The following is a 26820-nucleotide window of genomic DNA, read 5'->3' as shown; positions in this document are numbered from 1 at the left end:
ATTATGGTTTTGTCAAAAATGCTTTCTGTTCGAGGCCAGAATTTTCAGTTTGTCGACCTCTGTCTGCTCACTGTGATGGAACTGTCAGTTAATTTCAGTTTGATTGCTCTGCTCTTATTGGTCGACTCCACCTGGCCACGTGGTTGCTTAGCTACCAAAGCCTCCCCCCTCCCCCCTCCCTCCTCCAACACAGACATTCTAACTGATAGCTGTCAGTTTACTCTAAGTGAACAGACCTAATAACTTGACCATACATTGTCCAATCTTCCTCAAACTTGCCAAGCATGATGATGGTTCATCACTGACCACTTATACATAATAATGTTTCATAAATTCCCGCCCTTTTTGATTAGCCACGCCCCCTTTCATAACTAATGAACCGTTTGTCCTAGAAACTTGTATAAGGTGTCAGATTACTCGGCATGAAGTCCCTGTTTAACTGGTGATTGATAACCCCGCCCCTTTTGATTAGCCACGCCCCCTTTCATAACTAATGAACCGTTTGTCCTAGAGACTTGTAGGAGGTGTCTGTGAACTCAGGACAGAGTCCCTGTTTAACTGCTGATTCAAGCCACGCCCCCTTTGAGTGACCACGCCCCCTTTTACTAACTTGTGAACCGTTTGTCCTACAGACTTGTATGAGGTATCTGTGAACTCAGGACAGAGTCACTGTTTGACTGTTGATTTGAGCCACGAGAATGATGGTCCAGAGGCAAGCACACAATCAAAATTTCTTTAGGAATTTTCTAGTTATTTTTAATCTTCCGTTTCTTCCGTGTCATTTTTCGGTCGACTACTCCTCCCAGAGTTTTGGCCGCACATACACAAAAAAGGTATCAAACCGACCGGCTCGCCCATGACAAGTGTGCTATGACTTTTCTAAGGGTTTCGACATACGGTTTTCAAATTATTGGGCAAAAACATGTCAAAAAATCCCCCCAATGTAACCCTATGGAGAGTCTAGAGTGGGGAAGTCATCAAACAGAGTGTAGAGGGAGAGAAAGAATTGTCAAAAAATAAATTTGAAAACTGCGCTCCAGGCCGCAAATTTCACTCTACAGAAATAATTTATACATAGAAACGTAGGAAAATTTGTCCTCTCACTCACAATCCTCTGGTAAAGCTGTCAGAGTTATAGTTTGGGCGCAGGACGCACAGATGCTCAAACAAAATGCACCAACTGCCGCATCGGCTCCCATATTAAAAATGAAGGAAGATTTCTCAAAAAAAAAATTTAACAGTTTTTTAAAATCGCTCTAACAAAGCTATTTTTTCATTTTTCTTAAAAAAAAACATATGGAGATGTTCAGGAAGAACTCAGGACGCTCAAAGTGAAGTCGGATCAATGATAGGTATTATGGTTTTGCCGAAAATGCTTTCTGTTCGAGGCCAGAATTTCAAGTTTGTCGACCTCCGTCTGCTCACTTTGATGGAACTGTCTCCATCGTCAGTTAATTTCAGTTGATTGCTCTGCTCTGATTGGTCGACTCCACCTGGCCACGTGGTTGCTTAGCTACCAAAGCCCCCCCCCCTCCTCCAACACAGACATTCTAACTGATAACTGTCAGTTTACTCTAAGTAAACAGACATGGCTTTCTTCATAAAACACGAGACCTTATAACTTGACCATACATTGTCCAATCTGCCTCAAACTTGTCATGCATGATGATGGTTCATCACTTTTCAGTTCTACATAACAATAATTCATAAATTCCCGCCCTTTTTATTAGCCACGCCCCCTTTTACTAACTAATGAACCGTTTGTCCTAGAAACTTGCATAAAATGTCAGATTACTCAGCATAGAGTCCCTGTTTAACTGGTGATTGATAACCCCACCCCTTTTTATTAGCCACGCCCCCTTTTACTAACTAGTGAACCGTTTGTCCTAGAGACTTGTATGAGGTGTGAGTGTACTCAGCAGAAAGTCCCTGTTTAATCCGTGCCCCTTTTGATAAGCCACGAGAGTCACGGTCCAGAGGCAAGCACACAATCAAAATTTCTTTAGGAATTTTCTAGTTTTGTGTGCTTGCTTGCAAAAGCACACTAACTACTATTCACCGGGACTATTTTTATTTTTAATCTTCCGTTTCTTCCGTGTCATTTTTCGGTCGACTACTCCTCCCAGAGTTTTGGCCGCACATACACAAAAAAGGTATCAAACCGACCGGCTCGCCCATGACAAGTGTGCTATGACTTTTCTAAGGGTTTCGACATACGGTTTTCAAATTATTGGGCAAAAACACGTCAAAAAATCCCCCCAATGTAACCCTATGGAGAGTCTAGAGTGGGGAAGTCATCAAACAGAGTGTAGAGGGAGAGAAAGAATTGTCAAAAAATAAATTTGAAAACTGCGCTCCAGGCCGCAAATTTCACTCTACAGAAATAATTTATACATAGAAACGTAGGAAAATTTGTCCTCTCACTCACAATCCTCTGGTAAAGCTGTCAGAGTTATAGTTTGGGCGCAGGACGCACAGATGCTCAAACAAAATGCACCAACTGCCGCATCGGCTCCCATATTAAAAATGAAGGAAGATTTCTCAAAAAAAAAATTTAACAGTTTTTTAAAATCGCTCTAACAAAGCTATTTTTTCATTTTTCTTAAAAAAAAACATATGGAGATGTTCAGGAAGAACTCAGGACGCTCAAAGTGAAGTCGGATCAATGATAGGTATTATGGTTTTGCCGAAAATGCTTTCTGTTCGAGGCCAGAATTTCAAGTTTGTCGACCTCTGTCTGCTCACTTTGATGGAACTGTCTCCATCGTCAGTTAATTTCAGTTGATTGCTCTGCTCTGATTGGTCGACTCCACCTGGCCACGTGGTTGCTTAGCTACCAAAGCCCCCCCCCCTCCTCCAACACAGACATTCTAACTGATAACTGTCAGTTTACTCTAAGTAAACAGACATGGCTTTCTTCATAAAACACGAGACCTTATAACTTGACCATACATTGTCCAATCTGCCTCAAACTTGTCATGCATGATGATGGTTCATCACTTTTCAGTTCTACATAACAATAATTCATAAATTCCCGCCCTTTTTATTAGCCACGCCCCCTTTTACTAACTAATGAACCGTTTGTCCTAGAAACTTGCATAAAATGTCAGATTACTCAGCATAGAGTCCCTGTTTAACTGGTGATTGATAACCCCACCCCTTTTTATTAGCCACGCCCCCTTTTACTAACTAGTGAACCGTTTGTCCTAGAGACTTGTATGAGGTGTGAGTGTACTCAGCAGAAAGTCCCTGTTTAATCCGTGCCCCTTTTGATAAGCCACGAGAGTCACGGTCCAGAGGCAAGCACACAATCAAAATTTCTTTAGGAATTTTCTAGTTTTGTGTGCTTGCTTGCAAAAGCACACTAACTACTATTCACCGGGACTATTTTTGTGTGCTTTTCTTGCAAAAGCACACTAATTGTTATTCCGTGGGCTTATTATATTTATTTTTATTCTTCCGTTTCTTCCGTGTCATTTTTCGGTCGACTACTCCTCCCAGAGTTTTGGTCGCACATACACAAAAAAGGTATCAAACCGACCGGCTCGTCCATGACAAGTGTGCTATGACTTTTATAAGGGTTTCGACAAACGGTTTTCAAATTATTGGGCAAAAACACATCAGAAAATCCCCCCAATGTAACCCTATGGAGAGTCTAGAGTGGTGATGAAATCAAACAGAGTGTAGAGGGAGAGAACGAATTGTCAAAAAATACATTTGAAAACTGCGCTCCAGGCCGCAAATTTCACTCTACAGAAATAATTTATAGATAGAAACGTAGGAAAATTTGTCCTCTCACTCACAATCCTCTGGTAAAGCTGTCAGAGTTATAGTTTGGGCGCAGGACGCACAGATGCTCAAACAAAATGCACCAACTGCCGCATCGGCTCCCATATTAAAAATAAAGGAAGATTTCTCAAAAAAAAAATTTAACAGTTTTTTAAAATCGCTCTAACAAAGCTATTTTTTCATTTTTATTAAAAAAAAACATATGTAGATGTTCAGGAAGAACTCAGGACGCTCAAAGTGAAGTCGGATCAATGATAGGTATTATGGTTTTGCCAAAAATGCTTTCTGTTCGAGGCCAGAATTTCAAGTTTGTCGACCTCTGTCTGCGGAACTGTCTCCATCGTCAGTTAATTTCAGTTGATTGCTCTGCTCTGATTGGTCGACTCCACCTGGCCACGTGGTTGCTTAGCTACCAAAGCCCCCCCCTCCTCCAACACAGACACTCTAACTGATAACTGTCAGTTTACTCTAAGTAAACAGACATGGCTTTCTTCATAAAACACAAGACCTTATAACTTGACCATACATTGTCCAATCTGCCTCAAACTTGTCATGCATGATGATGGTTCATCACTTTTCAGTTCTACATAACAATAATTCATAAATTCCCGCCCTTTTTATTAGCCACGCCCCCTTTTACTAACTAGTGAACCGTTTGTCCTAGAGACTTGTATGAGGTGTGAGTGTACTCAGCAGAAAGTCCCTGTTTAATCCGTGCCCCTTTTGATAAGCCACGAGAGTCACAGTCCAGAGGCAAGCACACAATCAAAATTTCTTTAGGAATTTTCTAGTTTTGTGTGCTTGCAAAAGCACACTAATTGTTATTCCGTGGGCTTATTTTTATTCTTCCGTTTCTTCCGTGTTTTTTTCGGTCGACTACTCCTCCCAGAGTTTTGGCCGCACATACACAAAAAAGGTATCAAATCGACCGGCTTGCCCATGACAAGTGTGCTATGACTTTTCTAAGGGATTCGACAAACGGTTTTCAAATTATTGGGCAAAAACACGTCAAAAAATCCCCCCAATGTAACCCTATGGAGAGTCTAGAGTGGAGAAGTCATCAAACAGAGTGTAGAGGGAGAGAACGAATTGTCAAAAAATAAATTTGAAAACTGCGCTCCAGGCCGCAAATTTCACTCTACTGAAATAATTTATACATAGAAACGTAGGAAAATTTGTCCTCTCACTCACAATCCTCTGGTAAAGCTGTCAGAGTTATAGTTTTGGCGCAGGACGCACAGATGCTCAAACAAAATGCATCAACTGCCTCATTGGCTCCCATATTAAAAACGCAGGAAGATTTCTCAAAAAAAAAATTTAACCGTTTTTTTAAATCGCTCTGGCAAAGCTATTTTTTCACTTTTCTTTAAAAAAATATATATGTAGACGTTGAGGAAGAACTCAGGACGCTCAAAGTGAAGTCGGATCAATGATAGGTATTATGGTTTTGCCAAAAATGCTTTCTGTTCGAGGCCAGGATTTTCAGTTTGTCCACCTCTGTCTGCGGAACTTTCTCCAACAGCAGTTAATTTCAGTTGATTGCTCTGCTCTTATTGGTCGACTCCACCTGGCCACGTGGTTGCTTAGCTACCAAAGCCTCCCCCCTCCCCCCTCCCCTCCTCCAACACAGACATTCTAACTGATAACTGTCAGTTTACTCTAAGTAAACAGACTTCATAAAACATGAGACCTTATAACTTGACCATACATTGTCCAATCTTCCTCAAACTTGCCAAGCATGATGATGGTTCATCACTGACCACTTATACATAACAATATTTCATAAATTCCCGCCCTTTTTGATTAGCCACGCCCCCTTTCATAACCAATGAACCGTTTGTCCTAGAAACTTGTATAAGGTGTCAGATTACTCGGCATAGAGTCCCTGTTTAACTGGTGATTGATTACCCCGCCCCTTTTTATTAGCCACGCCCCCTTTTACTAACTAGTGAACCGTTTGTCCTAGAGACTTGTACGAGGTGTCAGTGCACTCAGCAGAAAGTCCCTGTTTATTCCGTGCCCCTTTTGATAAACCACGAGAGTCACGGTCCAGAGGCAAGCACACAATCAAAATTTCTTTAGAAATTTTCTAGTTTTATTTTTAATCTTCCGTTTCTTCCGTGTCATTTTTCGGTCGACTACTCCTCCCAGAGTTTTGGCCGCACATACACAAAAAAGGTATCAAACCGACCGGCTCGCCCATGACAAGTGTGCTATGACTTTTCTAAGGGTTTCGACATACGGTTTTCAAATTATTGGGCAAAAACACGTCAAAAAATCCCCCCAATGTAACCCTATGGAGAGTCTAGAGTGGGGAAGTCATCAAACAGAGTGTAGAGGGAGAGAAAGAATTGTCAAAAAATAAATTTGAAAACTGCGCTCCAGGCCGCAAATTTCACTCTACAGAAATAATTTATACATAGAAACGTAGGAAAATTTGTCCTCTCACTCACAATCCTCTGGTAAAGCTGTCAGAGTTATAGTTTGGGCGCAGGACGCACAGATGCTCAAACAAAATGCACCAACTGCCGCATCGGCTCCCATATTAAAAATGAAGGAAGATTTCTCAAAAAAAAAATTTAACAGTTTTTTAAAATCGCTCTAACAAAGCTATTTTTTCATTTTTCTTAAAAAAAAACATATGGAGATGTTCAGGAAGAACTCAGGACGCTCAAAGTGAAGTCGGATCAATGATAGGTATTATGGTTTTGCCGAAAATGCTTTCTGTTCGAGGCCAGAATTTTCAGTTTGTCCACCTCTGTCTGCCCCGGTGGCAGAACTGTCAGTTAATTTCAGTTGATTGCTCTGTTCTGATTGGTCGACTCCACCTGGCCACGTGGTTGCTTAGCTACCAAAGCCCCCCCCCTCCTCCTCCAACACAGACATTCTAACTGATAACTGTCAGTTTACTCTAAGTGAACAAACATGGCGTTTTCTTCATAAAACATGAGACCTTATAACTTGACCATACATTGTCCAATCTGCCTCAAACTTGTCATGCATGATGATGGTTCATCACTTATCAGTTCTACGTAACAATAATTAATAAATTCCCGCCCTTTTTGATTAGCCACGCCCCCTTTTACTAAATAATGAACCGTTTGTCCTACAGACTTGTATGAGGTGTCTGTGAACTCAGGACAGAGTCCCTGTTTAACTGGTGATTGATAACCCCCCCCCTTTGAGTAGCCACGCCCCCTTTTACTAACTAGTGAACCGTTTGTCCTAGAGACTTGTATGAGGTGTCAGTGTACTCAGCAGAAAGTCCCTGTTTAATCCCTGCCCCTTTTGATAAGCCACGAGAGTCACAGTCCAGAGGCAAGCACACAATCAAAATTTCTTTAGAAATTTTCTAGTTATTCTTCCGTTTCTTCCGTGGTGTTTTTTCGGTCGACTACTCCTCCCAGAGTTTTGCTCGCACATACACAAAAAAGGTATCAAACCGACCGGCTCGCCCATGACAAGTGTGCTATGACTTTTATAAGGGTTCCGACAAACGGTTTTCAAATTATTGGGAAAAAACACGTCAAAAAATCCCCCCAATGTAACCCTATGGAGAGTCTAGAGTGGGGATGTAATCAAACAGAGTGTAGAGGGAGAGAACGAATTGTCAAAAAATAAATTTGAAAACTGCGCTCCAGGCCGCAAATTTCACTCTACAGAAATAATTTATACATAGAAACGTAGGAAAATTTGTCCTCTCACTCACAATCCTCTGGTAAAGCTGTCAGAGTTATAGTTTTGGCGCAGGACGCACAGATGCACAAACAAAACACATCAACTGCCTCATTGGCTCCCATATTAAAAATGCAGGAAGATTTCTCCCCAAAATTTTTTTTACAGTTTTTTTAAAATCGCTCTAACAAAGCTATTTTTTCATCTTTCTTTAAAAAAAATATATGTAGACGTTCAGGAAGAACTCAGGACGCTCAAAGTGAAGTCGGATCAATGATAGGTATTATGGTTTTGCCAAAAATGCTTTCTGTTCGAGGCCAGAATTTTCAGTTTGTCGACCTCTGTCTGCTCACTGTGAAGGAACTGTCAGTTAATTTCAGTTGATTGCTCTGCTCTTATTGGTCGACTCCACCTGGCCACCTGGTTGCTTAGCTACAAAAGCCTCCCCCCTCCCCCCTCCCTCCTCCAACACAGACATTCTAACTGATAACTGTCAGTTTACTCTAAGTGAACAGACTTCATAAAACATGAGACCTTATAACTTGACCATACATTGTCCAATCTTCCTCAAACTTGCCAAGCATGATGATGGTTCATCACTGACCACTTATACATAATAATGTTTCATAAATTCCCGCCCTTTTTGATTAGCCACGCCCCCTTTCATAACTAATGAACCGTTTGTCCTAGAAACTTGTATAAAGTGTCAGATTACTCGGCATGAAGTCCCTGTTTAACTGGTGATTGATAACTCCGCCCCTTTTGATTAGCCACGCCCCCTTTCATAACTAATGAACCGTTTGTCCTAGAGACTTGTATGAGGTGTCTGTGAACTCAGGACAGAGTCCCTGTTTAACTGCTGATTCAAGCCACGCCCCCTTTGAGTGACCACGCCCCCTTTTACTAACTTGTGAACCGTTTGTCCTACAGACTTGTATGAGGTATCTGTGAACTCAGGACAGAGTCACTGTTTGACTGTTGATTTGAGCCACGAGAATGATGGTCCAGAGGCAAGCACACAATCAAAATTTCTTTAGGAATTTTCTAGTTATTTTTAATCTTCCGTTTCTTCCGTGTCATTTTTCGGTCGACTACTCCTCCCAGAGTTTTGGCCGCACATACACAAAAAAGGTATCAAATCGACCGGCTCGCCCATGACAAGTGTGCTATGACTTTTCTAAGGGTTTCGACATACGGTTTTCAAATTATTGGGCAAAAACACGTCAAAAAATCCCCCCAATGTAACCCTATGGAGAGTCTAGAGTGGGGAAGTCATCAAACAGAGTGTAGAGGGAGAGAAAGAATTGTCAAAAAATAAATTTGAAAACTGCGCTCCAGGCCCCAAATTTCACTCTACAGAAATAATTTATACATAGAAACGTAGGAAAATTTGTCCTCTCACTCACAATCCTCTGGTAAAGCTGTCAGAATTATAGTTTGGGCGCAGGACGCACAGATGCTCAAACAAAATGCACCAACTGCCGCATCGGCTCCCATATTAAAAATGAAGGAAGATTTCTCAAAAAAAAAATTAAACAGTTTTTTAAAATCGCTCTAACAAAGCTATTTTTTCATTTTTCTTAAAAAAAAACATATGGAGATGTTCAGGAAGAACTCAGGACGCTCAAAGTAAAGTCGGATCAATGATAGGTATTATGGTTTTGCCGAAAATGCTTTCTGTTCGAGGCCAGAATTTCAAGTTTGTCGACCTCTGTCTGCTCACTTTGATGGAACTGTCTCCATCGTCAGTTAATTTCAGTTGATTGCTCTGCTCTGATTGGTCGACTCCACCTGGCCACGTGGTTGCTTGGCTACCAAAGCCCCTCCCCCCTCCCTCCTCCAACACAGACATTCTAACTGATAACTGTCAGTTTACTCTAAGTAAACAGACATGGCTTTCTTCATAAAACACGAGACCTTATAACTTGACCATACATTGTCCAATCTGCCTCAAACTTGTCATGCATGATGATGGTTCATCACTTTTCAGTTCTACATAACAATAATTCATAAATTCCCGCCCTTTTTATTAGCCACGCCCCCTTTTACTAACTATTGAACCGTTTGTCCTAGAAACTTGTATAAGATGTCAGATTACTCAGCATAGAGTCCCTGTTTAACTGGTGATTGATAACCCCGCCCCTTTTGATAAGCCACGCCCATTTTACTAACTAGTGAACCGTTTGTCCTAGAGACTTGTATGAGGTGTCAGTGCACTCAGCAGAAAGTCCCTGTTTAATCCCTGCCCCTTTTGATAAGCCACGAGAGTCACGGTCCAGAGGCAAGCACACAATCAAAATTTCTTTAGGAATTTTCTAGTTATTCTTCCGTTTCTTCCGTGTTGTTTTTCCGTCGACTACTCCTCCCAGAGTTTTGGTCGCACATACACAAAAAAGGTATCAAATCGACCGGCTCGCCCATGGCCAGTGTGCTATGACTTTTCTAAGGGTTTCGACAAACGGTTTTCAAATTATTGGGCAAAAACACGTCAAAAAATCCCCCCAATGTAACCCTATGGAGAGTCTAGAGTGGTGATGTAATCAAACAGAGTGTAGAGGGAGAGAACGAATTGTCAAAAAATAAATTTGAAAACTGCGCTCCAGGCCGCAAATTTCACTCTACAGAAATAATTTATACATAGAAACGTAGGAAAATTTGTCCCCTCACTCACAATCCTCTGGTAAAGCTGTCAGAGTTATAGTTTGGGCGCAGGACGCACAGATGCACAAACAAAACACATCAACTGCCTCATTGGCTCCCATATTAAAAATGCAGGAAGATTTCTCCCCAAAATTTTTTTTACAGTTTTTTAAAATCGCTCTAACGAAGCTATTTTTTCATCTTTCTTTAAAAAAAATATATGTAGACGTTGAGGAAGAACTCAGGACGCTCAAAGTGAAGTCGGATCAATGATAGCTATTATGGTTTTGCCAAAAATGCTTTCTGTTCGAGGCCAGAATTTTCAGTTTGTCGACCTCTGTCTGCTCACTGTGATGGAACTGTCAGTTAATTTCAGTTGATTGCTCTGCTCTTATTGGTCGACTCCACCTGGCCACGTGGTTGCTTAGCTACCAAAGCCTCCCCCCTCCCTCCTTCAACACAGACATTTTAACTGATAACTGTCAGTTTACTCTAAGTGAACAGACCTAATAACTTGACCATACATTGTCCAATCTTCCTCAAACTTGCCAAGCATGATGATGGTTCATCACTGACCACTTATACATAATAATGTTTCATAAATTCCCGCCCTTTTTGATTAGCCACGCCCCCTTTCATAACTAATGAACCGTTTGTCCTAGAAACTTATACAAGGTGTCAGATTACTCGGCATGAAGTCCCTGTTTAACTGGTGATTGATAACCCCGCCCCTTTTGATTAGCCACGCCCCCTTTCATAACTAATGAACCGTTTGTCCTAGAGACTTGTATGAGGTGTCTGTGAACTTAGGACAGAGTCCCTGTTTAACTGCTGATTCAAGCCACGCCCCCTTTGAGTGACCACGCCCCCTTTTACTAACTTGTGAACCGTTTGTCCTACAGACTTGTATGAGGTATCTGTGAACTCAGGACAGAGTCAATGTTTGACTGTTGATTTGAGCCACGAGAATGATGGTCCAGAGGCAAGCACACAATCAAAATTTCTTTAGAAATTTTCTAGTTTTAAATGTAATTCTCAGGTTCAATCTTATCCATCTTCAGCGTCAATATTTAGGGGGACTAGATTATTGAATACCTTTTCCCATCTGGCAAAGAACTCCATCTCTATTAAATGTTTCAAAAGATGACTAAAAGTCCATCTAACAGCTGTTTTAAAATTCTAATTCACACACAAATACACTTTTATATCATGCTCATATTTTTGTTTTTATATTGTTGTTTTTGTTATTGTCATTATCACTTGTTGTTGATGTTATACATATGCTTTTTTCTATTATCAGTTTGTTATTACTTTCTTATAACTAATTTATAACTATGAAATTATGAAATATTAGGTGGAGGCTTTAAATTCGGGTTTTCTGCCTCTCCCTCTCATAAATTAGTGCTAGCATGGCTGAGGACCGTATATTCCACAGCTCAATATTCTCTTAATATGACTCATTAGGAGACCTTTTAAGGGCTTAATCGCATATTTAGTTGTATCAGGAGACATAGGACCCTCTGACCATAGGGATGGCCACCAAGACTGAAGAGTCTTGGGGGTCATCTTTGGGTGAACAAAAATGTGATTGTACAATCCAATAAAATGCTTTAACATAGGATATACTGCTTTTCTTATGTTTAAGTTGACGTCTCTCTCCTCAGATATTAATGAGTGTCTGACTGGCAATCACAACTGCATCCTTGGACAAATTTGCATCAACACAGAGGGTTCCTTTCGCTGTCAGAGGGAAACCAGCTGTGGCACCGGGTATGAACTCAAAGATGACAACACTTGCAAAGGTAACAAACCAAAATTTTTTTTTCTAATCCTGCAAATGTATCCGCAGCACAGTATTTATACGCAACCATTTGTCCTCCTTGCCTGTTCCAGATATAGATGAGTGTACTTTGGGGACTCATAATTGTGGACCAGACTTTCTGTGCACTAACACACCAGGCTCGTTCCGCTGCAACCCAAAGGAGAGCTGCTCCGATGGTTTCATCCAGGACGCTGTCGGCAGCTGTATCGGTGAGTTCGGTGTCACACTCAGGTAAAAACATTCCTCAGCTGAAATATAGTCGTGGCGGCAGAAAGGATAGATTTGTTCAAACCTGGACTCCCTTCATAGCATTCATTGAGAACGCATCTCTTCCTTAACTACCTACTTACTTAACACCATCTTAGTACACTAACCTGATGCGATCAGCTGGACCTGTGCGTGTGATATAGGAAGTCCCTGTCATACCTTTATATAAGAATATAAGTGCTTCAATATGTGTGTGTTTGTGTGTCTGTACATAAAAGTATAATTTTTTTTTTTTTAATTAATTAATTAATTTTTTGATTTATTAATTACATTTTATTATTTCATATTCATTTTATTTTACTTATTTTATTAATGATTTATTTCGGCCTTGTGAGGGGTGGGTGGGTGGGACTGATTTTGTTCTATAAATAAAATGCTAAAATGTAAAAAAAAAACATTCCTCAATTGAAAGGTAAGCTGGCTTACTTTAATGTGCTTTCTTATTAGATGTGAACGAATGTGTGGCCCATACTAGTCCATGCCAGCCAGGGGAGACTTGTATCAACACAGCCGGCTCCTACACTTGTCGCAAAAGCTCAGTCACCTGTGGACGAGGCTATCACCTGACAGAGGATGGCACGCGCTGTGAAGGTAGAGACTGTCACAATAAATTATATTCTGCTCATCAAGTCTTCAACATTGTGTTTTTTGCTGCAACAAATCATTGTATCTCACTTTTATTTTCCCGTTTCAAACATGTAATTTTTCCCCTTTATGTTGCAGATGTGGATGAGTGTCGTACAGGCAATGTGTGTGGCAGCCATGGCTGCGTCAACCTGGTGGGCTCGTACCGATGTGAATGCAGTGTTGGCTTCATCTTCAACAGTATCACTAAACTGTGCGAAGGTTAGTCGGTTTTCTGTATTTTTTCCTATATTATATATGTCATACACCACTTATACTATGCTGTATATATCTCTGCATGTATTTAAATATATTCATTCATTGATGTTCATACTACTACATACAAGTGCATCTCAATAAATTAGAATATGATGGAAAAGTCTATTTCCAGTAGATCAAGTCAAATAGCCCCAACCAAGTATTGAGTCATATAGATGGACAAACTTTTCAGAGGCCACCATTTCCATTTCAAACATACTTTTTTTAAATTGGTCTTTTTTGTAATATTAACATTTTTTTGAAACACTGAATTTTAGGTCTTCATTAAATGTAAGCCATAATCATCATAATTAGAAGAAATTAAATAAATTAAGACATGAAATATTTCATTCTGTGTGTAATGGATCTATATAATGTGTTATTTCCACTTTTTGAATTGCATTACTAAGATAAAGAAACTTTTATATGATATTCTCATATTCTGTGCACCTGTACATCAACCTATTTAACCTATTTTACGTGCTAAAATATATTTTTCTACAATGTGCAATATCTGTAAAATGCAAAGTATGTTCAGGAAAACAAACAAACAAACAAACAAACACAAAACATCCAGTATATATCAATAATAAATGACAAATAGCAGAAAAGTATGTATATAATGTATAAAGAATGTATATGTCTTATTTTTCATATTCTATATTTTGTTTTCTATATCTACTGTATGTGTCTGTATCTTGAGCTGCTGTGACAACTAAATTTCCCCACTGCGGAAGTCATATCTTATCTTATCTTATTTTATTTTTATTTCAACTGTAATATTTTATAAATTTAAGTCAATAGAGAAGAAAGAAGTGGCACAAACGTGTGTAAAGTGGATATGTGGTTTTCTGACTCTCAGATTGATAGTCTGTCCTGTGTGTTCTTTAGATATCAATGAGTGCAGGCATTATCCCGGACGACTCTGCGCCCACAAGTGTGACAACACAGAGGGGTCCTACCAGTGCAGCTGCACCACTGGCTTCAAACTGTCCTATGACGCCAGAAACTGTGAAGGTAAAATTACTTTTCATTTTATTCATTAATTAAGACTTAATGCTGTCAATGTATGATATATCAGCTACATGATAGAATGTAGATTGTCTCATAGACTTGTGTTGTGTCCAAAATTGCATACTATGCACAACATAGTCAATGTGTGTACTAATTTTCAACATACCTTTGTGTGATTAAAAAAATATATTTTTTGAGACAAAATTACTAGGTAACTTCCTGGGAGCCTCTTTGCTTTAATGTTACAAGCAAGCCTGATCAACTTCTTGACTTTTAGTTTAGTTTATTTCTTTCAAAATACACCTTTACAAAATCATTGTGTATTGCACTACAGAGCTGCCTTGGTTGCTGTGGGGTTTTTTTTAATGTTTTTTTTTTAAATTTTTTTATAAATCTGTATTTAAAATTGTCTGTCTCCATCAGGGGTAGGTAACCTGCGGCTCTTTTAGGCTGTCTGCAGTGGCTCCCAAAACTGTAACAAAAAAAATTATACAAAACAAAATGTGTTTCATATTTTTAATATTTAAAATTTTCATTGGTGCAGGCCGAAAGCAATTCATATTCTTCAATTATAAAAAAATAAATATTAATGAAATGTTTTAACATTTCAGTCAATTAAAATTTGCACCATAGCTTATGAAAGTCTCCAGCCCGGTAGCTTAACCTCTATATTTCGAGTTTTGTGTTTCTCTCGCTAGGCTAGCTAGTTCAATATCTTTTTCAGCCTTCTATTTGTACTTGGGTGCATTCTGACAAAAATTCATATTACAAAACGCTCATTAAGACCTATTAGTATTGTTGGTAGGCTAACTTAGACTTAGTAGGTTGTTTTTATTTTCATTATAAGGCTCAAAATAAGGTTTGCAGCTCAATTTCAACATTTTTTTTTTTTTTGGCTAACAATGGCTCTTTTGATTGTAAAGGTTGTCGACCCCTAGTCTACATACAATCAGAATAAAAAATTGGATTCAGGCACATAAAGGAGAAGCATTTAAAAAAGAAAACGAATGGAAGTGTTAATCAAAAAAGGACAACAAATTTAACAAATATAACCTTAAATAATATTATGACTTGGTCACTGCCATTGTCGGTTAAGGACATTACTCATCACTGTTGTATTGCCTTGTGGAATGTTTATGCTGGTTATAGTGTCCTGTGTTTGCATTCTGTTTTGGGTATAGGTTTTGGACATACTAAAAAATCACAAACTATTATAGTGTACTAAATAGGTTGTTAGTATCAAATGTCTTTTTGAGAGCATCTATGACACATTTTGCGGTCTGTATCTGTGCCTGTGTGCTAACAGATATCAATGAGTGTGAAGCCAACCCTTGCAGCCAGGAGTGTGCAAATGTCTACGGCTCCTACCAGTGCTACTGTCGCCGTGGTTACCAGCTGAGCGACATTGATGGCATAACATGTGAAGGTACTGTTGGATTTCATGGTGCTTATTGATGCAACAGATCAACACATCAGAAAGAAAAATGTATGAAAATATGGAATCCTGCCATTCCTGTACTTCTCCTTAGATCGATTAAATCTACTACTAAAAAAATCTACTACTTACACACACACACACACACACACGCGCGCGCACACACACACCCCGACTCGTTCCTCCTTTTGATATTATTTATCTGTTTTTTTTTCTTTTCTCTCCCTTACCCTATGATAGTTTTAAGTTATATCTGTCTTGTCAGGTTTCTTATTTGTTTGTTTGTTTATTTATTTATTTATTATTATTATTTTGCTTATCCTTGTAAATATATTGATACAGCTGTAAAAAAAAAAAAAAGGAAATTTGAATAACTGTGAATATTGTTGTATAAATGGTTGAATTTGAAATAAAAACTAAGCTAAAAAAAAAAATCAACACAGAAGGCATCACATGTTACATATAATATCACGTGAGTGTTTCTAACTAACTTCACTGTGTGCTGCTGTCAGATATCGATGAGTGTGCGCTGCCTACCGGAGGTCATGTGTGTTCTTACCGCTGCTCCAACGCCCCAGGAAGTTTTTTCTGTACTTGTCCACCGACCGGCTACACACTCGCACACAATGGACGCACGTGCCAAGGTCAGTAGACACAAACCTTTGTCTTTAAAACTGAGTTGTGAATCACCGATGTGTTATTTTTATTAAATGCCTAACCTTTGCTTCCTGCTGTGTTTTCAGACATTGATGAATGTGCAGTAGGGACCCATACCTGTTCAGTCTCTGAGACCTGCTTCAACGTCCAGGGAGGATTTCGCTGTCTGTCCTTCACCTGTCCTCCAAACTTCCGGGAAGCAGCAAGGGGGTAAGAGCTGATGGGTACTTGAGCTGTTGTGAAAGGGTTGATTGTCCACAGCTGAGCATGATACAGCATCCTCTGTAGTTAAGAATTAAAACCACATCCTTCTCATTTTACCCCTTTTCTCTTATTTCACTAATTCCGTGTGATGCAGATATGTTCGGTTTTGGCCTGCGGTTTTCGGTCACATACTCTCCAGTTTCCGCCTGCCCATCCTTTCTCTCTTTTTCTACTCCTCCTGTACTCCTGTATTTCTGCGCTTCATTCAGTGAGTTTTTCATTTTTTCCCCTTTCAGCCGTTGCGAGCGAGTAACTTGCGAGTTCACGCAGGATCCGGCGTCGTGTTTCTTGCTCCCGCTGAGAATCTCATTCTACAACATCAGCTTTCCAACCAACACTCCCGTCCCTGCTGATGTTTTCCGGATGGGACCCGCCAATTCCGTGCCAGGAGACAAAATGCTGCTCAACATAGTCTCCGGAGACGAGGAAGGATACTTCATTGTGCAGCAGCATGCTCATGGAGGAGAGATTTCACTGCAGCGTACCTTATCTGAGCCCCGGGACTTCTTCCTGACCGTGGAGATGAGGCTGATTCGCTACGGGACAGCACATCTGTACATGGCCAAGATTGCTGTGTTTTTTACCCACGAACATCCCATCCGGCCCTCTAGAATATTTCCATATTAATAGTTTGAAATTTAAATGCATAGTCTGTATTATTGTAAGGCCATCCCTTTTTTGTACTCACTTCTGGAACATATATCTACGGGTGCATCTCAATAAATTAGAATATCATAGAAAAATGTATTTATGTCAGTAATTCAATTCAAAAAGTGGAAATAACACATTATATAGATCCATTACACAATATTTCATGTCTTAATTTATTTAATTTCTTCTAATTATAATGATTAAGGCTTACATTTAATGAAGACCTAAAATTCAGTGTCTCAAAAAATGTAATATTACAAAAGACCAATTTTAAAAAGCACGTATAATATGGAAATGTTGGCCTCTGAAAAGTATGTCCATCTATATCACTCAATACATGGTTGGGGCTATTTGAGTTGGACTACTGGAAATGGACTTTTCCATCATATTCTAATTTATTGTGATGCACCTGTATGTCCCCAGGACCATATCTTCCCAGGACCCTATGTCCCCAGGATCCAATGTTCCAAGGACCCTATGTTCCTAGGACTCTGTGTTCCCAGGACCCTATGTTCCCATGATCCTATGTTTCCATGATCCAATGTTCCTAGAACCCTATGTTCCCAAGGTCCTATGTTCCCAGGATCCTATGTTCCTAGGAGCCTATGTTCACAAGATCCTATGTTTCCATGATCCTATGTTCCCAGGACCCTATGTTCCCATGATCCTATGTTAAATGATCTTATGTTCCCAGGACCCTATGTTCCTAGGATCCTATGTTCCCAGGAACCTATGTTCCAATGATCCTATGTTCCTAGGACCCTATCTTCCCAGGAACCTTTGTTCCCAGGGTCCTATGTTCCCAGGGTCCTATGTTCCCAGGATCCTATGTTCCTAGGACCCTATGTTCCCAGGAACCTTTGTTCCTAGGACCCTATCTTCCCAGGAACCTTTGTTCCCAGGGTCCTATGTTCCCAGGGTCCTATGTTCCCAGGATCCTATGTTCCCAGGATCCTATGTTTCTAGGACCCTATGTTCACAGGGTCCTATGCTCCCCTGTTCAAGGTTCTGTGTCACATTGACCCTTCTATTATGTTTGGTCAAGTAGGGCACTTTTCAAGTTAAAATTTCCCATAAACCGTCAAGGAAACCCTAATCAGTGTCATATTAATTGTATACAGAGCTGAGGAATATTTTTTTCAGGTTCCCATTATGTGCTAGAGCTGAGGATAAGACCCTGGGAACATAGGACCCTCCCTTTGACCCTCTCACCCCTCATGTATTATATTGGTGACATTTATTCATTCATCCTTTTCTGTATACAAGACTCACAGCTCTTTCCAGCTTTCCAGCCTTCCATCTACATTTTGATACAGTTATAGGGCAAATCTGTAATCCTGGAATGGAAAAAGAGTTTACCCAAAGTTAAAATAATGCTATAGCAGTCTATTATGATGAATATGGGTGGTTATTTTTTTTTTAAAAAACCTTCTTATTTTTATGGCTTCTCAGCATCCATTTGAGAATATTGATACCAGTCTTATGTCAGTAGCCTATGCTAAAAGAATTAAGCTACTACAGTCAGCAGCTGGTTAGTTTAGATTAGCAAAAAGACTGGAAATGGGGAAGCTTAGGTTAGCTTAGCTTTGTCGAGCAAATGCTCTGGGAAATCACTAGATAAAGTCCAACACATAACCCCAACAAAGGACATATGAAGCTAAGTGGGCTTTATAGGTGCTGTAAGGCAGATTTCATTATCTTTGGGCAGAGCCAAGCAAGCTAGCTAGTTTTACGTTTTTATGCTAAACTAAGCTAACTAGCTTCATATTTAACATACAGACATGAGAATCATAATGTTTCTCATAACTTTCAACCAAAAACTATTACTTTAACACTTTTACTTTTTGAAAAATTATGAATTTTACAGTAAATGATTGAAATGATCAAAGCAACAAGTCAAAACAGCTACAATCATGGTAAAAATTATATTTTTAATATTTTCTTCAATGTATTGTTCATTTTAATGCCTGTTACAGCTAAAGGTACATTTGTTTGGACAAACATAATGATACCAACAAAAATAGCTCATAAGAGTTTAATATAAGAGCTGATATCTAGTCATTTTCCATGGTTTTCTTGATAATGATTGTGGTTATTGCCAAGAAAACCATGGAAATGTCTGAAAAATCAGCTCTTAAATTAAACTCCTATGAGCTATTTTTGTTGTCATCATTATATTTGTCCAAACAAATGTACCTTTAGTTGTACCAGGCAGAAGAAATTGAAGAAAAAGGGTGGTCTAATAATTTTTCCATGACTATGATTGAATGACATTTGTATGTAAAATCGTCTCAGGGATGCATTCACTCAAAACAATCCCTTGCGGCCAAATACCCAATGCCTTTATTGTAATTTATTCTACCATATGATGTAGCAGTAGATATTAAGAATATAAGGACATTGTACCACTAGATGGGGCTCATTAGCTGTGATGGGTCTCCAACATTATGACAGGATTATTCATGTGTATTAACTTGCATCGATGGCAGCTCGTTCTACCTCATGTCTGTGCGGCAGCTTCCCTTTAAGTGTACTTTCTATGGATTTGAAATTAAAAAGTGACAGATAAAAATGGCTTTTCACTCTTTAATATTTAAGCACAAACACACACACCGGCAATGGTTTCTGCCACCACTCTCGTGCTTCCTGCTGTGGTCATTCCTAATGTTGAATGCAGTTTTTCCTATGATCTGTTCCAAGCGGCCTCACCGTAGGATCAAACAGGCCTCGCCTTAACGGACAGCAGGAAAAATAAGCGTGGCATTTATTTATGGGCACCTGGGGCTCAGCCAGCATGGGGGCTCAATTAGTGGTGGAGCAGCATTACAGCTCTTATGATGGATGGCGCTTTTAGTGTTGGTATTGGGTGGTTATCAGTTGATTTGCTGTAAATGATACCAAAGGCCAGTAGCTGTTTTGGTCAGCTGGATAAATGAGTCCAGGCTAATTTTCCACTGTTCCACTTTCCTCCTGGTGGTTTTTGGGGTTTAATACATATATATCTGATTGAAGATGCAAGTATATGATATATATGAGGTAATTATTCTCTTAAATCTTTGGATCATATAACCACATTCTTTCCAAAACTCTAATTCAATTATTTAAAATATGTAAAAGTAGTTAAATGATGTATGTAATAATAACAGTATCTGTGTTTTTTTGGGGGTTCTTTGGAAATGCATTTATGCTGATTCTGATCTTTTTCTTTAGTTCACCATGTGAATATGATGTCATTGATCACATCAGATGACATTCATTCTTACAAACCCTTGCATGCTTTTCTACCATCCCCTTTTTCCTTCGTGGCATTTCCCTGCTGTGGAATAATCATCCCTGTGGCTTTGGCCTCATGTTTCCCGAACAACTTGGACTCACCTGCTTGCTGCTAATTACATGGCTCGGCTCCTTTTGCAGTATTTGAGGTTTTATTTGAAAGCGCTACTGTCTTCACTTTGGGGAACCCCACAAACATGATTTTAGGTTGTGGAATCAGGGTTTGGCCTCTTTATAAGGCACACGTTCTTTGGTTAACCATGGAGGTCTATGGGGCTATTCAGGTGTTGCCAGGTTCTTCTTGCTCAACTCAACTGTAAAACTCCGGTTAAAGCTTTTTACTCATGAATGCTGTTAAAATTGTGAGAATTTCACACTTCTTCTTCAGATGTGTGTATTCTGATCCCCAGCTATATATTAATCCCTCTTTTATTACCATTTTCTTCCATCCTTCCATCTCACCACTGTTTGTCCTTTTCAGATCCAGAACAGAAGGTTCAGTCAATGTACGTTGTCTTAAAGCCTGCCAACCGAATGACATCGGCTGCAAACTCGACCCCATCGAACTTATCACCCACACGTCTCTCTCTCTGCCAGCCTTCAGAGACTTCAGTCAACCAGAGGGTAAGACAAGATGGATTTAAAGCAAGGTCTTAGTATGTGTGCAGCCTCTTTGGTCTCGTTAACCAAAGGAGTGTCAAATCGCTTAACTGATATAAACTACATGCCAGTGCCAAGTGATAAATCAGAAGCTTTTTGCATGCATGTGTTCCAATGATGCAGGTGTGAACATCTTGTAATTGTCTGAATCACCTGATTAAACCATATCAGTGAAGTTTGGTTGATTCATATCATATTTCATGGTTGAGTGTTTTTTATTGGTTTCAATGTTTGTTCAATTTTTTCCCAATTTATTGGTCATAAGACCGTAAGGCCATAGTTTTGCAATTGGCAATTTCTATTTGGTTTTTAAATGGCCATGGTTGTTGTCAGTCACATAAAAAAACTCAAAGATTTGTTTCTCTGTGGTCATCGTGTGTCTCTTTGTATTTGTTTAGTGTTACGTTGTCATGGTTTTGGTCTTTTTGTAGTCATTTTGTGTCTCTATAGTCATTTTGAAGTCTCTTTGTAGTTGCTTTTGTCTCTTTGGAGTCATTTTGTTTTGTCTTGTGGTTGTTTTTTTTTTTTTTGGAGTCATTTTGTTTCCCAATGGTAAGTCTTTTTGTGTCATTTTGTAGTTGTTTTATCCCTTTTCACAGCTGTTGTGAGTCTCATATGGCATTTCTGCAGCTGTTTAGCATCTCTTTTTATTGTGTTTCTTTGTGATAATTTTGATTAATTTTGTGTTTGGTATGTTGAGGGCCCATTTAGTTGGCCCCTGACACTTAAGTACCTGGTAGTTCCATGGATCTGGTTATTGTGAATGCAGTCTATGACATGGGAATGAAAGCGTTAACTCGGTAGCTTGTAATAGCACATTTTAAAATTATTTGCAGGCTCATTGAAATATAACTTTCCACCCACCAACCTGCCACAGCTCGTAAGATTCAGTTACTTGTTTCAACCCACAAACCAATTGTCTAATCATATCATAAATATCTGACTCGAAGAACTAAACGTACTTTGTGGTTTGGTTCTATCAGACTAATAACAATTTTAAACCTATTCTTCCCACAGAAATAGTTTACCTGCGGACAGTTACGCCGGCTAACCCCAATCCGCTACCCGGTGCCACTGATGTTTTCTTTGACATCCTGGCTGCAGATGACCAGTTCTCTTTTGACATCCAGAAGAGCTCCCACCAGGGCATGATTATGGGTGAGAGGAGAGAGTATTGTACTTCTTTCTGAAATCCTTTATTAAACATTATAGAAAGATATTGCATTTACATATAAGTCTCCCAAAAGTGAATTCAGTCACTAATCCCAGTTTTTGTCGTCCCTCAGGTGTGGTTCGGCAGGTGAAACCTATCATTGGCCCCAGGGACATTGTGCTGGAGGTGGCTATGAACTATATCAAATCAGGGGTCGTTTCCCATTCCAACATTGTCGTCATCCATGTCTTCATCTCTCAGTTCTGGTTCTGAGATCAGCTGAGAAACGAATAATTCATTAGCAATACAACACATAACTTGGCAAATTTCATTCTGAATATCTGGAGGTGTCACAACATGTAAAAAAGACCTCAAGTGTTAATGCAGTTGCATGCAAGATATGATAAATCATTGGATTTGGTTCATTTGACAGAAGCAGTTTGCAACCCATCCAGGTCATTAGTTTACAATAGTTCTTTGCAATTTCAACACAATACATACCTGGACCAACAGTCTACAGCCATGCTATTAGCTCTGTTACCCCTTTTCCACCAACATGGAACAGATTACGTTCTGGTTTGTGCACATAATTTTGAACCATTCTGAGCATTTCGACCAAAAATAAATTGGTTCAGTATCCCGAAAAGTTGGTTTCCAGCTGGACCCAAAAAAAATCATGTTTTCCTTGATCTGGAGTGTGCATGTCATATTATACAGGTTGGGAAAACAGGATGGAGGCTTGCATGCATTAGTCTTTTATGTCTTCTTATCATTAATAGTTGGTCCAAACAAATATCGGAAATTGGATCGCAGGTAATCAATGCAATCACCAAACATGCTACTACTATTAACTTCCATTATGCATGGTGCAATGCCCTGTTATGATGACACATCCTTGATTACAGTTTCTGCTCAAAACGAGTGGAAACTTTGGCTAATTTCAGCATGCTGGCATGTCTTACAGGTATCCTGCCATGTTGACCCTTTCAGTTAAGTCTGTCTGTTATATTTGCCACTTAGCACTAAACACAAGTACAGCTGTGGCGGATGGGAAATGTATTCATGTTTGGTCATAAACCAAAGTCTTGGACAAAAACAATTACATTTGGCCTCAAGGTGGCATTAGATATAAAGGAGTTGTTTGGAAACATCATGTGTGATCTAGTTTATTTGATCAATCTATTTTTTTATCAGATAGTTGCTGAGACAATTCAACAAACAAACCGACTAACACTGTAAAAATGCATGCGTTGAAAACATGGTTAAAAAGTTATTCTTCATGCAGTAAAATAGACTAATTTCTAACGAAACCTCTATTCTACATGTGTAAAAAGTGACATGCTTTTTAAAAGAGTGGAATAAAATAATGTAATAGAGGGCCCTCACGTCTCCTTCACCACTGTCTATCATGTTTAACTTGAATTCTGACTTTGTCTGACTCCATTTCGTCTGTTTTGAAACACCAGATGTGATATGCTTCATTTGATAATAAAAACTTTCATTCCTGGACTTGCTTTCAACAATGTGTTTTGTACCATCAGACCATGCAACCATCTGTGAATAATAAAGACTCCGTGCGGTTAATTGTTCATGATTTTTTACTGAAAATAGCTTGATCCTTTTACCACTGCAGACTAAACCAACCGTCCTCTAGTTAGCATAACTGAGGTTTCCAGAATAACTACAATCTGATAGGATGTCCTGTTTTTCCTGTAACTCAACTCTTCAGATTCCCCATCATACCATACCACTTCCAGTTTGTGAGGATATTTCCAGTTATTTCACTGAGGAGGATTAATAATGGGAATCCTTCACTGGGAATGTTTGGACCTTTAGCTGACAAATTGCTTGGTGCATATTTCTCACCATCCATAATCAACTCTCTTCCACATTGATCTGCCTTTCACAACTGCTGTGCTGCGCCTGGCCAGTGAAAACACAGGGGACAACCAAACCAACGCAAATCCTGTAATCTAAAATTTGCTACTCCACATGGAAATCCCGAAGGCCTGTCCTGTGGCTTGGTTGTTCCAGCTGCAGCAATTGTCCCACAACTTGTCAGAGATTAATGAATTGATCATCTGACATTTAAATATTGCTTTACACAAATACAGATGTGAGTGCAGCTGCAGGTTACAGCCCATACAGAATTTATATCTCAGAAATTATTGGAAAATACATGCACTGGGAGCTGACCACTTGCCAGAATAACACTCCCAATAGCTTATTTTATACACAGGGTGGATATAGTCATTGGCATAAGCAAAGTGAAGTTAAATTGATTTCTAAAACACTGTAAGACATGTGCAAAACGTGACTGAAGAGTTGTTAGATATCAGTTATGCCTTATTGTAATGTGGTACTGTTTTCCTAGATGTATTATGAAACAATTGGCCTTTACTACATAGGAGAAAGACAGATTGTTTTATTTGTTCACCCTCCTTTTTTGTTGTTTTAGTTTCTTTGTTGTTGTTACACATCCTTCTGTGGCTTTGTGTGTCTTTGTGATTGTTTTGTATCTTCGAAGTTTTTTGTCAGTGCCACTTATTTCTTTTGCCTGTGGCTCTTTTGCATCATTTTGTATTTTTGTGTGTGTATTTTGTGTCTCCTTGTGGTTGTTTTGCTCTTTTATATGGTCATTGTGAGTCTCTTTGTGTGTCTTTGGAACTGTTTTTCATCTCTTCATCGTTGTTTTGCACTGTATTTTTCTGTCCCTTTTTATAGTCCTTTTGTGTTTCTTTGTAGTCATTTTGCATCTCTTAGTGGTTGGTGTCTATCTCTTTGAGTAACATTTTGCAGAGGAAGGCCACAGGGGCCCCTGACAATTCGGACCCCTGTGCCTGTGCTTTGTGGGTCCCTGCATCCTGATGTTTCCATTATTTCCAATTTCCATTAGCCTTCAGAGACTTCAGTCAACTAGAGAGTAAGACAAGATGGATTTCCAGCAAGGTCTTAGTATGTGTGCCGCCTCTGTGGTCATGTTAACCAAGTGCATTTAATATTTGCTTGTGATTATATGCATGTGTTAAATGATGCAGGTGTGAACATGTCGTCAGAATCACCTGATTAAACCATATCAGTGAAGATTGGTTGATCCTTGATGGGGGAGTGTTTTTTATTGGTTTCAATATGTTTGTTAAATTTTCCCTAATTTATTGGTCATAAAATCATTGTAAGGCCATAGTTTTGCGATTGGCAATTTTTATTTGGTTTTAAATGGCCATGGTTGTTGTCAGTTACATAAAAAAAACTCACAGATTTTTTTTTTGTGGTCATCTTGTGTGTCTTTGTAGTTGTTTAGTGTTACGTTGTAATGGTTTTGATCTTTTTGTAGTCATTTTGTGTCTCCTTAGCCATTTAAAGTCTCTTAGTAGCTTTTTGTCTCTTAGTAGTAATTTTGTTTCGTTTTGTGGTTGTTTTACCTTCTTTTGGGGTAATTTTGTGTCCCTATAGTAAGTCTTTTTGTAGTTGCTTTGTCTTTCTTTGAATTCATTTTGTGTCATTTTATGATTGTTTTATCCCTTTTCACAGTTGTTGTGAGTCTCATACTGTCACACCGCGGTGAGTGTTTTGTCAAGTTGCGTTTTTGTCCTGTCTCTGTCTTGTCAATTCCTGTTTTATTTTGAAAAGTAACTCTCCTCTCGTTTCAGGTCACTTGCCCTTCCTCATGTGTCTCCAGTCTGATTGTCTTCCCTGATTCCCTGATTGTGTCCACCTGTTCCCCATTACCCTCATGTGCTTATAGTCTGTGTCTCCCCTTTGTCCTGTGCCAGTGTGTCATGTCTTTTGTCCGCACCACTAGCTCTGAACCACAGTATTGCCACAGTCATAGTCTTGTGAAATTGTTATTTTTCCTTAGCCCTCGTTAAGAGTGATTTTTTGTTGGCCTTTTGCCCCTTTTTGCCTAGAGATCTCCTCAGTTTAGTTTTGGTATTTTTCTTAGTAACTCCCTCGTTTTTAGAGGCGCCTTTTGTTACCTGTAGCTCCGTTATTCTTGGACACAATAAAGACCTTGTTTTTTCTCAACTACTCTGCATCCGAGTCCTATTCCTGGGTTTCCCCCCCGTGTCAGTACACACTGGCCAGCATGGACTCGGCAGAGCAGGACCAGCTGAGCGCGGCGCTCCCAGGCGTCCAAACTCACGCAGCAGGAGGAGCAGGTGGCCAGCCTTGGCCAAGGACTCAGAGGACTCGCGTTCAGCCAAGAGGAGTTTAAGGCCACCGTGATGTCCAAGGTGGGTCTCCTCGGCTCCCAGGTGGAGCAGCTTCTCCTCATCCTCGCCAAGAACCCGACAGCAGCGCCTGAACCGCCCGCAGCGTCTCCGGAGCCCTCTCCCTCATCTACGCGCTTTGGCGCATGCACCAGGCTGGCTCCTCCGGAGCGATACTCGGGGGACCTCGGACTAAGTAGGTCCTTCATCACAGAATGCGAAATGCATTATGAACACTCACCCCATGATTTTCCCACGGAGAGATCCAGAGTTGCCTTCATGATGTCTCACCTCACGGGGAGGGCCCGGGCGTGGGCCACCGCGGAGTGGGCCAGAGACTCCGAGGTGTGTACGTCACATAAGAGATTCACCGAAGCTCTCAGACTCGTCTTTGACCCGGTGGCGACAGATCGAGAGAGGGCTCGGG

General features: G+C 39.8%; 1 protein-coding gene across 1 annotated transcript in view; it reads left to right on the top strand.

Moving 5' to 3' along the window:
- LOC131960428 (fibulin-1-like) overlaps positions 1-23766 on the top strand; it is a 33345-nt gene extending 9579 nt beyond the window's left edge. Inside the window, exons 7-17 of the mRNA XM_059325657.1 lie at positions 11769-11906; positions 11998-12135; positions 12641-12784; positions 12917-13039; positions 13967-14092; positions 15396-15515; positions 16037-16168; positions 16268-16391; positions 20851-20993; positions 22047-22187; positions 22316-23766. Of these exons, the coding sequence (XP_059181640.1) occupies positions 11769-11906; positions 11998-12135; positions 12641-12784; positions 12917-13039; positions 13967-14092; positions 15396-15515; positions 16037-16168; positions 16268-16391; positions 20851-20993; positions 22047-22187; positions 22316-22455 (1469 nt within the window). The 3' untranslated portion in view covers positions 22456-23766. The remainder of the gene's footprint in view (positions 1-11768; positions 11907-11997; positions 12136-12640; positions 12785-12916; positions 13040-13966; positions 14093-15395; positions 15516-16036; positions 16169-16267; positions 16392-20850; positions 20994-22046; positions 22188-22315) is intronic.
- Positions 23767-26820: the final 3054 nt, after the last annotated feature.

Source organism: Centropristis striata, chromosome 22 (genome assembly GCF_030273125.1).
Source record: "Centropristis striata isolate RG_2023a ecotype Rhode Island chromosome 22, C.striata_1.0, whole genome shotgun sequence".
NCBI classification, from domain to species: domain Eukaryota; kingdom Metazoa; phylum Chordata; class Actinopteri; order Perciformes; family Serranidae; genus Centropristis; species Centropristis striata.
Note: the sequence above shows the minus strand (reverse complement) of the source record. Positions and strands in the feature narration are given on the sequence as shown.